Raw genomic sequence first — 12,705 nt, forward strand, 5'->3', positions numbered from 1 at the left:
ACCTACAAACTGTGGATGCACTTTCAAGCACTCTTTATCTCATGTTCTCGATATTTATTGCTTATTTATTATTTTTTCTCTTTTTGTACTCACTTAATTTGCTATGTTCGCATATTGGCTGTTTATCTTGTGTGTGGGTTTTAATTGATTCAATGCTTTTTTTGTAACTACTGTGAATGCCCACAATAAAGTGAATCTCAGAGTTGTATATGGTGACACATATGTACTTTAATAATAGCTTTGAGCTTTGAATATATTTCTCCAAACATGACAGGCTAGAAAACTGACAATAGTTTTCAGAAACTGACAAACATCTGAGGTTATGATATATTGAGCAGCCCTTAAACATGCCATGTCTTCCTCTGGTAAGCCTTTGTTAGAATCAACAGGCCCTGAAGCGCCCTCTGTTTTGAACTGAAACTAACCCCTTGTTCAGAATGACTCTCAGTGCAGACTTTCTGCCCGGCCAGGGACTGACCCTGAGATCAGTGGCAGAAACCAAGGCAAGATTCTCAGTCCATCCTGCAGCATAGGTAATGGACACCAACTGTAAATCTTCCTGCTATTGTTTATGGGTATGTTTCAACGTTAAAAACATGACATCAGCATTACCACCAGTTGGCATTCAGCCCAATTTGTGCCTCCTGGAATTTTCATGACATAACTGTGGTTATCTGAAATGTTTGTTTCCTCCTAAGCCTCCATTTTAAGGTGAATTGATGCAGGTGAATCAATTCCTGAGACTGACTGTTCAGATGTGGACAACAATGCAAAATTACTCCGTATCATTTACAATTTCTTAGATACCTAAAGCTAGGTGTGAATTTTCTGGACTGTCTTTAATCCCTGAACTACTAAACCAATTGCCACTATCAGCTACATTTCTCTCAAGAGCATATTTAAATATTCATTGAAAAGAGGCCAATTCTTCAAAGAACTCAAATTATTTCTGTGCTTAAGAGTAAATAGAAACTTATGTACAATTGATTCATTGGCGAAAGACTGAAGATCTGTTGGGGACACGTGATTCATAAAGAGTCCCAAGTAATGAGTGAACCAAGCAGTGGAGTTCAAGACAGGATCGGTAACACTGTAGCATTTTGGTTGAGGATCTGTTGCACAAAGTGAACAAAAGATTAGAATGATAAATAATGAATTATAATAAAAATATAAAATTAACTTTACAAGCTAATTTTGATTCTTACAAATTTTAATCATTTTATTTCTTAATAGCTTAAGCAAAAACTATCACTGTTCATTTCTGATGACTCAATCCACCTCTAAAGATTCTAGTTTATGGTGTCGTATTTTCACAGGAAGTACTAAAAAATAACTGAACTGCTCAATGTATTATTTAATACAATTATAAGAAGATAATAACATTCTAGCTCTCAGTTGCTAACAGGACCTTTTGTATAATTGAGACTACTATAATATAAAAGCTGTGAATTCTGTAAGCTTCAAATTGAATGGCACATGTTACAGGATTGATCTACGTGCCTATTACACACTTCTTTGTGGTAGGAATATTTTTTGTGAGTATAAATGTCATATTAGGACCAAATTTTCTGCTTCATACTCAAAAATGATAACTCTACTCAATCCAATCAGAGTGCAGACCAGCAGAATAGAGAGAAGAGTTTCAGTAAGCATTTATCTGTAATTGCTTGTTGCTCAACTGACAATTTCACAACTTTCCTGTATTTGGACCTTACATTATAAAACTTTGCATGTAATTTTAAACATATCCCAAAGAATTTCTAACCTGTATTAGATTTGTCCAATAAGTTTTTAATATATTTATTTAATTTACTCAGTTACATTAATGAGTTCCTATTATATTAATTTTATTATACGTAACATACTATAAAATAAGAATATTACATTACCTTGCTGTAGGTAAGTTCTGATGCCCTGGTAGATTTCCACTTTTTTGTCAGAGGAAAAGTCACTATAGCGACTACTCAATGTTTTTACACTGTAATATAAAAATAAATTATGAGATATACTTTCTTGTACTCTGTATTCTTCTATGTAGAAACTAATAAAATATTGAAAAGAAAATAAATTATTAATTATTATTACAGCATTTCTAACTATAAGCAATGCATATGAAAAATCTCTAATATAATCAGTAAATGGAAAAGTGTCCAGGGAAGTTCAAATCAACATTCCATTGTACTTCTACTTCTCCTACACATAAGAAGTCTTAAGATGGATTTAATGTAGTTGATTAACATTCCTGGATTAATATCTAAATTAGACCAATCACAAAATTTTAAGGGGCTGTTGAAAAGTTTTCACAATTTTAATAATGGTGATTCAAAACATCATCTGTTTTAGAAATGAGCTTTTTGGAAATAAGGCTCAACTTGCTTTTGGTTTTATTGAGGTTAATTGGTTGGGCAAAGGAGATGTCCAAGGATGACACCTTCTGCCAGATTAAGCAGCTCAGCTATGCAGAAGGAGGATGTCCAGGAATGTGAGAAATGGTTAGTGTTTTTAAATTGCTCCTGATCCAATCTGTAGTAAGCTATCCTTGGAAAATGGCATTTGACTCGGTTATGGAGACTAGTTCCATTGGGATCTGGTCCAGACATGCTAGAATTCTTACACGTAGGGTAGCTGTGCAATGTAGAGTAACATCCTCTCCCTCTTGTTTGTACTGGCACCTTTTCACAAAGGGGCTGAGAACATTTTGCAGCTCCTTGTTCCAGTGTCATTTGATCTCAGCCAAAACAGACTGGAGATCTATCAGAATCGTTCAGTCCACATGCCCCAATAGCTCCAGTTTCAGATTTATTTATCACATATGCTACATCGAAACACACAGTGAAGTGCACCATTTGCATTAACAACCAACACACCTGAGGATGTTCTGGGGGCAGCCTGCAAGTGAACATTACTTACAGGTGTCAGATTTGCCAGATTCTAAAAAAATCCCAACTTGTTACACAGAGACTAGTTATCACCGGAGCTAGTAATTAATTTTCATGTCACTAAACATTGGTGACAATCAACTTACACAGTCCTCAGTACTGAAGAAATGGGATATAAAAATAAATAAGTTAATTGATTGATTTACATGATGAGGAAATAACTCCTTTGTCCTATCATCTAATCAATCTAGAGGTTCCTGTGCAAGACCAGTTCACTGTTTAACAGTTGGACAAACAGGTAATAAATCTGGTCAGTATATTCAAAATTGAAAACAAAACTTATGCTGTATTTGGATTAGAGTTTTCCTAAATCAATGGTTCCTTGGAAAGGAGTAATGTAGAAAGTAATCATGCTGTTCTAAAGCAAGCCAGTGTCGATTTTAATCATTCCTGTAGCATACATTTTCACTTAAATGATACATTAAACATCTTACATAGAGCTTTGTGAATCCATTATGTGAACAAAGTGTATTTCAGATTGGCTTGGATTGATAGCTAAGGGTTAATTAGCAAAGGCCCAACTCTCCAATACAGATTTGTTTCTAAACTGGATGATGCAATGAGAAATCTGATATTTCATCCCCATGAAATGATGTCAGAATTTAATAAATGAAGAATACATTATAAACAGGCACAGTTATATTTACATTTTCCTGTAAGGAAGGCACTCGACTTCAAGGGTGTTGTTGGAAACGAGGAGGTCATTGGTGATGAAAGGCAAATAGGGATTTAGCCTAAAGTTCAGCCATTTATCCTGTTCTATGCGACTGAGACCAGGTAAGCTGATTACAAACTGAGGCCAAAGACCCTTTACGATGGCAGCTTGGTTTGCATCTGTCAGATTTTCCTGAAAGTGAAAAAAGGAGAAGAGTTTGTTATTATGAACACAAGAGATTCTGTAGACACTGGAAATCTTGAGCAACATACACAAAATGCTGGAGGAACTCGGCAAACCTGGCAGCATCAATGGAAAGGAATAAACTGTCAACATTTTGAGCTGACTCCCTTCATCAGGATCAGAAAGAAAGGGCCAGAATACAAACTGGCAGGTGACAGATGAGGGAGAAGGTGGGTGGCTGAAGGAGAGGAGATAAAGTAAGAAGCTGGGAGGTGATAGGTGGAAGGAGGTAAAGAGCTGAAAAAGAAATCTGATAGGAGATGACAGTGGACCATGGAAGAAAAGGAAGGAGGAGGGGTACCAAAGGGACGAGCTGAGTAGCTGAGGAGAAGAGAAGTGGTGAGAAGAGAACCAGAATAAGGAATGGAAAGAGAGAGAAGGGGGAAAATTGCTGGAAGATAGAGAATGTTCATGCCACTAGACAGGATATGAAATATTGCCCCTCCAATTGAGTGAGGCCTTATTGTGGCAGAAGAGGAGGCTATGAACTGAAATGTTGGAATGGGAATGGGAAGACTAATTGAAATGGGTGGCCACCAGAAATCTTGCCTTTTGTGGCAGATGGAGCGAAGGTGCTCAGCAAAGAGGTCCTCCAATCTACGTCAGGTCTCATTGATGTAGAGAAGGCTGTACTGGGAGCAGTGGAAACAGTAGATGTCCCCTACAGACTTGCAGGTGAAGGGTCACCACACCTGTTCGGACCGTTTGGGGCCCAGAATGGTGGCGTTTGCAGGAAGATCGGTGAGACGGAGCAAGTGGACAAGGGATCCAGGTAGAAAGCAATCTCTGCAGAAAATGGGGAGTGTGTGGTGGGGAGGGGGAGGTAAGTGTGTGCCTAGTGTTAGGATCCCATTGTAGATGGCAGAAGTTATGGACAATAATGTACCAGATATAGAGGCTTGTGGGGTGGTATTATTATTTTAGGTTTACATTATTAAGAAGCAGACAGTCATGAGCCAATTATATTTGTCCCAAATAAATCCTGATGAATTAAGTTTTGTTAACAACCACCAAGGATGAAGTTGATCCTTGCTGAATAAAATTTTATAGATTTTCTATGAGTATGAGAGCTATTTGGGGTAGTTCAGTACTTCAACTTGTAACTGGTTCTTTGGGTGGCGGGTCACCTTTGGGTGGCAAAAAGGAGCTGTTTCACAGCACCAAAGTCCCGGGTTTGATTCTATCCTCTGGTGCTATCGTGTGGAGGTTACACATTCTGCCTGTGACCACCTGGATTTCCCTGGGTGCTCTTGGTGGGTTAACTGGCCACTGTAAATTACCCCTAGTGTAGGTGAGTACCAGATTCTATGGGGAGTTGATGGAAATGTGAGAGAATAAAAACTGGGAGTAAGGTAGGGTTTGTGGCTGAAGGATGTGTTTCTGTGCTGCATTGCTCCATGACATTTTTCCACAAGTAATACGGGTCTTAAAAGCCTGCTGGTGAGATCCTGTGACCCATCTGTGGGCTTTTCTTTTAAAATTACTGATTCCCACTGTGCAAAAAGCATGGGAGAAGCTTGGGATCTGAGAAAATGCAGTGCCAGATTGGTGATGCAGCAAGGTGTCAAAGGTCGTTTTGGCTGTGGCAACAACACTCCCTCTCCGCACACCTCCATAGGCGGTTGTGTCTGAACATAGCTGAATGGAAGTTGCACACTTTTGCTGATGAAATTATGCTGCCTGGAAGTCAGCACTAAAGACAGGCTCAGGATGGGTGCTGAACCCAGGCCTGATTGGGACCTGTGCTCTTGCAAAGGCATTTGGAGGATGGCGGGAAGGAGGGAGGATCAGATCTGTGCTTTCGAAGTTGCTGGTGGGACAACTACAGCTGTTGGTCAACCAAAGATAAGGGAGATAGGGAGGCTTTGAAATGTGGATAGGAACTTGGAGCCATGAGGAGACAATATAGAAGGATTTGTTTGTGGGGGGGGGGGGCGGTATTCTGGTTAATGAGTGGAGATCAATTCCTCCTTTGGAGACCTTAGGATATAACATAGTCAGATGGTTAAGAAAGTGGAGGGCCAGGGAGAATCAAAATCACAATCTTGGTGAGGGCTGTTGGTGTGGAGGTTGGTGCAGTGCAGGGCAGAAGACAAAGTGCAGTCATGAAGGCAAAGTACGCCAAGAGATTCTGCGACTGAAATAGCTTAACAGGTGGCTTTGGCCCAGTGGTGAAAGCTACCACCACTGTGTCTGAATTTCCAGAGTATCAGAGAACGGCATTTGAGAGTGGGAGGGTTTATGATCAAGAGTGGGACACCAGTTTGTATTTGAGAAATGGGGTGAGAAAACTGGCTTGGAAAGGGTTGGGAGTTGAGAGACCAGGGAGATGTTTGAGGAACTGGAGGCAATATGTTGGGGTGACTGTCAATGGCAAGAGAGGGAGCGGGGAATAAGAGGCCAACAGAACTTCATGGGAAGGGGGGGAAGTGAGAAAGTACAAACAAGGGCGGGCAGAAAGGGATATAATGTACCTATTTTTGAGGTCTCCCTCTTTGGTGACATGTTGATAAAAACATGTTATTCAGTGAGCAGCTTTCCAAGTTCCAGTTTGTCTTTAGTGTCCAACGTGAAAGTTCAATGGGCCTTTGAAGTGGAAATGCTTATGAAGATGACTGATGCCATGTAGTGTCCAGACAAAATTTCCAAGTGAAACAAGTGGTTGCTATGGTGTTTCATTCTGAGGGAAGAAAATGCCTTCCCAATTGCTCAGTGTAGAAACAAGTGTTACGTGACTGAGTTTCTATGCAGTTTAAATTTGCTATTGTGTTTATTATGCTGTGGTAGCCCAATCATAAACGGTGCAGCACATAGCTGCAATCAATGACAACTTGATTACCAACTCACAGACAGCTAGAAAGTTTGTGGTTCAAAATTTTTAGCTGTAAAACTATAGTGGGCCCCACTAAACTTTGTGGAGTTACACTTCTAGACGCAGTGCTAAATTCAGCAAAAGGACAAGATCGTTCGCAGAACAAGGGCAGTAATTCTAACAATAAAAATAACACAGGCAGCTCACATTTTGTGTCTTTTGGTTGAACAGATCCACAAATTCTGCCAGTTTCTGGATGGGTTGGTAATTCGTTAACACAAGAGTCAGCAAGTTGTTGTTATTAATGATCCCTGGCCTGCTCAATAAATCAGCCAAATCACTGGGACCTGTGGCATTTAATACCTGTAAATACACAAAAGGAGAAAATCTTTTGAGGAAGATACATAAAGAAGTCAGATAAATTAATTAAATAAATGGTGACCTTACTTAAAACCATAAGCTAATTGGTTAGAATTTCTGCTCCGGCAACATCAGCATAATTAGTACAGAACTGGAACTGTCAGTTCAAATGTTCGGGAAATTGACAATAAAGACAAATTATGTCCATAGACCATAATATTCAATTATTTTTGAAGAATTATTCACCCAAATCAAACGCCATTTATGAACTAGCAACATGTTTCAGGGTCACTTTGCAGAGCTCCACTAGGCTTCTCAAATCCTGACCTCTCTAACACACAGCTACTGTCTATAGTTTTGAGAATCAATAGTCAATTCATTAAGAAACTGGAATTCGGTTTTGTTTACTAAATCTTTCAGTGATATTGATTCGGTTTAAAGTTATAGATCCAAACAGCATGGAAAGAGGTCCTTTGACCCAAGTGGTCCATGCTGACCAAGATTCATATCAAAGTGAATCCTGTTTATCCATACTTGGCTCTAAATCTTCCCTATCCATGTTCCATTCCTAGTATCCTTTAAATGTTGAGAATAAACATTTATTCTCAGGAAGAGGACTGGAAACTCATCAAGAAGCATCATATTTTCCATCAAATACATTTTTGGTTACATTAATAAAATTAATCTATCATTCTTGAACTCACTAGTAATCTACTAGGTACTACCCTGAGCAGCGCTAATTCCTTATACTGCTCTTAATCCTCCAGTCCAAATACTCACAGGAGTATGTGTATCCAACTTTTAAAAAACATTCTTTTGGACTGTATGTTGCATGCTGGTGGGTAAAGAATCTGGAGTGAACCCACTGCTGTATACTCTTGTGCTGGGATCCTGACATGAGGCTCTGCTCTTCCTGTTGCTGTGTCAGGAACCTGGTGCAAACCTTGCCCTCCTTTGGAGCTCCACCAGCAAAGAATCACCTGCACCTCTGTGTGGAAAAGCTGGCATTGTATGGGCCAGAGAGAGGGTGCAGCTGCTTGGCACGGTGATACGGGGCTCAAGGGTAAATGCAGGGGTGCTGGAGGCTGGCAGCAATCTGTCTGTATGTTGACAGAGCCCGGTGGTCTCTTATCACTTTCTGGCCTGAAGGAAGCTGCATCTTCCTGTTACTGCCAAGCACCTCTGAGCTTGTAATTGTAGAGGTCCCACCAGGATTGGGAACATGTTGCAATCCTCATTATGGGGAAAACGTAAACATTCTCATCATATTTGTAGTACAATTGCATCATTTTACGTATTTTTTTCAATGAAACTGCTGCTGACTATGATTTCAAGCTAATTATATGCATGATTTTCTGCCTGGGCCTTCCTTCAACTGACAGCACACCTCGGACACTCATTTAACACATAAAGACAGACCCACCTCTTTAGCACAGCTTAGTTTGCCTGCCCCCTAACTGCAGATAGGCTCCTTCACAGGGTCAAGTATCATAACTTTACCAATTAATCCCACCCCGATCCTCTCTCACCCTTCATGGTGAGACACTCACTGCTCTTACCTCAGCAATTTGGCTGGACGGGACCAACGACAGAGCATCGGACAGAGTTAGAAACTCGGAGAAATTTTGAAACTGGCTCTTCAGGTAGAGGATGAAGCTGTTATTTTCATAGCAGCGCAGAGGTACTTCTGAGGTAAAAAATAGCAACTATTTGCTTACTTTCCAAAGAATGACTAACACATGGAGTTATTAATTCGCAAACGAAGTTATTAATTCAGTGATTTAGTGCAGAGGTTTTGAGATTTGATCACAGATTTGCAGCATTGAGTTTAACTTCAGCAGCTCTCCCCAGACTACTACCCCGTCCCCCCACTGGCAGAGGAACAAAATGTTTGGTTATTCCATAAAGGAAACGTGAGAACCTTGGTGTGATTAATTAATAACGATAAAGACCACATGTACATCAAAACAGTGCGTGGAATGGGCTGCCAGCGGAAGTGGTGGAGGCGGAAATGATAGGGTCTTTTAAGAGACTCCTGGATAGGTACACGGAGCTTAGAAAAATAGAGAACTATGGGTAGGCCTAGGTAGTTCTAAGGTAAGGACATTTTCGGCACAGCTTTGCGGGCTGAAGTGTGTTGTGGGTTTTATGTTTCTATATAGTGAAATTTGTTGTTCTATTTCAATGACCAACAGGGTCAGAAATGTACTGGGTGCTGGGGGCAGCCTGCAAGTACTGCCACGCGATCGGCTCCAACATGAATCGCCTACAACTTTCTAACGCCAACTCGTTCATCATTGGTACATGGGAGGAAACTGGAGCACCCGGAGGAAACCCATGTGTTCATGGAAAGAACATACAAACTCCTTACAGACAGTGGTGGGAATTGAAGCCTGACCTGCAGCAGGAAACCATTACACCAGCTGCTATCCTACCATGTCACCCAAGGTTATTGGAGACAATCCTGTGAAAATCTGGTCGACAGTCAAGTGAATTGAGGGTACTTGAGTCAAACTCAAGGTGAAATGACAATGGTGTAGCAAGGGGTGGGATGGAATTAGAGCATCCTTCATTCAGACTGACTGCTTTGGAAGACAGTTGGACCAAGGTCTCGATGTACTTACATGGACCCCAGTTTAAAATTTTGCACTGGCAACTGCGAATTGTGTAAAACCAAGGGCTAGGGAAATGGATTATGGTCAATCAAAATGATGATGTTGGCATGCACGTACTTTTCTCCCTATGATGTTTGAAATTGGTTTAATGCTGTTGCTACATAGATCTGAAACAAGGCCTAATCCTTAGTTCAGTTGTGGGCAAAGCTCATCTCTTGTTAGTCTAATATAGTGGACGACAAATGTGTAATCATCTTGCCGATAATTCCCTGCCCATCGTCTTAGAAATGTTAGCGGCTGTAGTCCCTTGAAAATGTGGCCTGTGTGTACTTCTCTTGGAGAGATCAAAGAGGAACAAACCAATATGATCAGTATTTCTGTAAGACTAGGAATTGTCAGCATTGTTAGAAAGTAGGAAAATGCATATAAACTTAAATTGCCATGAAGTCGAACAATGTCCTTACCTTTAGTGTAAGCCAATATTTCTCTATACACAGCTGGTTGAACATTTGTATTCAGCTGCTCTTTGACAGAGTTCAGTGCCAAAATTCTACAAGGAAAGATAATCAGTGGGATACATGCATCACTATAATGGACAACTATGTTCACATTTCACAGACTTCCAGTTCTGAATTGGGGTTCATGCAATGGGAGCAATAATGGGAGAATATTTACTTGGAACCTCTTAGGCACCAGAGGAGGGTCTGTTCATGAATTTTATTGTATGGATAATGCCGCAGGTCTCAGCACACACAGATCCATAGCAACAGCACAAAAATCACTACATCTATCAGATCACCATAAAATAAAGATATTTTTTCTTGGTTGAATAGCAGGGAAAAGAGTAGGAACATTATTTCATCTGGGACTGTCTTATTTCTATAAGCAGGTTAATTCTTATCAAAGGTCAATAAAAAAAATCATCAAATTAAATTCCAAGCTGGCTATACAGTCACAAGAATGGTGAGATTAGACTCTTTGTGATTTTCAGCTCTTTGATCACACACACAGCCCTTCAGTATCTTGGCAAAAACAACTTTTACATGATCATTTGGACCTTTCCCAACTGAGCCTCAAGTTGTAATTATGTCAGAGCAACAGATTTTCACTTTCTAGCTGTATCAATCTGTTACAATGAGGCAAGGGCTTTAAGGCTGAGACTGCTGTCTAGCGACTCAGATCTACAGCTCCAGCGAGATCAGCTGCTTCATTTTGATCCAAAGCTCTTTCTGACTGAGGGTAAAATGCAGTGAAGCATATCCAGGCCAAGATCCAGCAGTTCAAGACCTGACATCAACTGACAAACAGCAAGCGACAAGTATCAGGCAATATAAGGCAAAGAGCAAAGTCTTGCTGGCATTTCAATTCAGATTCTCTTCTCTGCAACAAAAAGCAGTGGTGCCTAGAATTCAATTTTATAATTTCCTAACACAACAAAACTTACATGGTCTGAAATCCCTTGCAGTTTTCGGTGACAAAGATTAAGGGCAACATGTTTTCTTGGAGTCCTGGAAGTAATCCTTGCAGCCTTGTGTTAAACCAGATCTGAAGTTCAGTGACATTGGCAGTTGAAAAAATTGGTTGTGTACGGTTCAGAATTTCTTGCAGGAATGATGTTCTGACACCAGGAGTGAAAATCGCAGCATTCTGGGGAAAAAAAAACTTTCCGAGGTGAGTAGTTTGTGGTTAGGGAGTGGGTTGAGAGGAGTGGGGGGAAGATATGGAGCATGAAGGGGTAATGCAGAGTGGGGAAATATTATGAATCCAACACAATAACATCAGTCTAACACAAACTGTTTTAAATGTTTCTGACAAGTCTATTCTGCAGCTAATTATACTGCAGAAAATGCAAGATGCTCTACGTTGAGAAACTGAACATGCTTTGAACTTTAGTTTTATTAAAAATAAAGCAATAATTCTCTGCTGCAATGAGTAACTTATTATCAAGATTACTGAAGATATTCTGATCTGCGTGGTACTCGTGATGAATTCAATGTAACACTGGTAAGTCTTTTTGAACAGGTACTGGCCTAATGCGAAGTGAAGCAGCATCCTACCTGTCTCTGAGTTGCCCTGAACTCCTTGATGAACTGAGCAATATTATCAGTAGTGATGCTCTTGAAAATCTTCTGAACATCATCAGCACTGCGCAATGATCCATTCTTGCCAGCAAACTCTCCAAGTTGTGAAGGTGTCAGTAAGTCCACTGCATCAAGCTGTTTAAAACAAAATCATCTCACCCTCAGAATCCTGTCAATCAACTAATAACCAAACTTCACAGCATTGCATGTACAAGCCATTTTGGAAGTGGTTATATTCCATGTAATCTTCCACCCATATGAAAATCAGTTGACTTTAACAGCAATAATTAGGCCCATTGAGGTAGAACATTAATTCTGGGCCAAGTTCGTATTGAACAAATCAATGAAGGATGAAACTTGGATCAGGGTTAAATTAAACACACTGCTTATGACTATCTTCCTGAATAAACTTTGACCGCAAAAGATGACCCCAAGTTCTTCTGCTTAGTACTGCTATACTCAGAGCCAAAATATTTTCTATTTACTCTCTGTCATTTGCTGAATAGCTCCAATCAAATTTGGTCAAACAGCTTTATTATTGAGAAAGATCAATTAGTTTGGTGATTTCTGGAGCACAGGAAGCAATTTGGTAAATATAATAACAAGAAATTTCTCAATGCATGAATGTCATACATAAGTAATATTAATCTCCCAATTATCAGTCACTTTAAGATATAAAAAACCAAGCACATCACAGGAAATGTTATGAAATGCTAAAGAAAATTGGCACTGGGACACAACCAAAGGAAATCATAGGTCCATGAGCCAGACTTCATCGGGGGATCAGAGGTGGGGAGGGTCAGCAACTTCAAATGCCTCGGTGTTATCATTTCAGAAGATATATCCTAGGTCCAGCATCCAAGTGCCATTGCGAAGAAATCACGGTAGCGCCTCTACTTTTGTAGAAGTTTGGGAAGATTCAGCATGTCACCTAAAACTTTTGATAAACTTCTACAGATGTGCGGTGGAGAGTAGACTGACTGGTTACAACACGGCCTGG

General features: G+C 40.1%; 1 protein-coding gene across 1 annotated transcript in view; it reads right to left on the reverse strand.

The window, feature by feature from the left end:
- Window positions 1-12,705, reverse strand: part of LOC134351946 (uncharacterized) — a 315,363-nt gene that overhangs the window by 96,889 nt on the left and 205,769 nt on the right. Inside the window, exons 128-135 of the mRNA XM_063058888.1 lie at window positions 11,682-11,840; window positions 11,069-11,271; window positions 10,089-10,174; window positions 8,569-8,696; window positions 6,857-7,012; window positions 3,587-3,786; window positions 1,890-1,978; window positions 982-1,112 (exon numbers count right to left, since the gene is read on the reverse strand). Of these exons, the coding sequence (XP_062914958.1) occupies window positions 982-1,112; window positions 1,890-1,978; window positions 3,587-3,786; window positions 6,857-7,012; window positions 8,569-8,696; window positions 10,089-10,174; window positions 11,069-11,271; window positions 11,682-11,840 (1,152 nt within the window). The remainder of the gene's footprint in view (window positions 1-981; window positions 1,113-1,889; window positions 1,979-3,586; window positions 3,787-6,856; window positions 7,013-8,568; window positions 8,697-10,088; window positions 10,175-11,068; window positions 11,272-11,681; window positions 11,841-12,705) is intronic.

Source organism: Mobula hypostoma, chromosome 9 (genome assembly GCF_963921235.1).
Source record: "Mobula hypostoma chromosome 9, sMobHyp1.1, whole genome shotgun sequence".
In the NCBI taxonomy this organism is placed as follows: Eukaryota; Metazoa; Chordata; class Chondrichthyes; order Myliobatiformes; family Myliobatidae; genus Mobula; species Mobula hypostoma.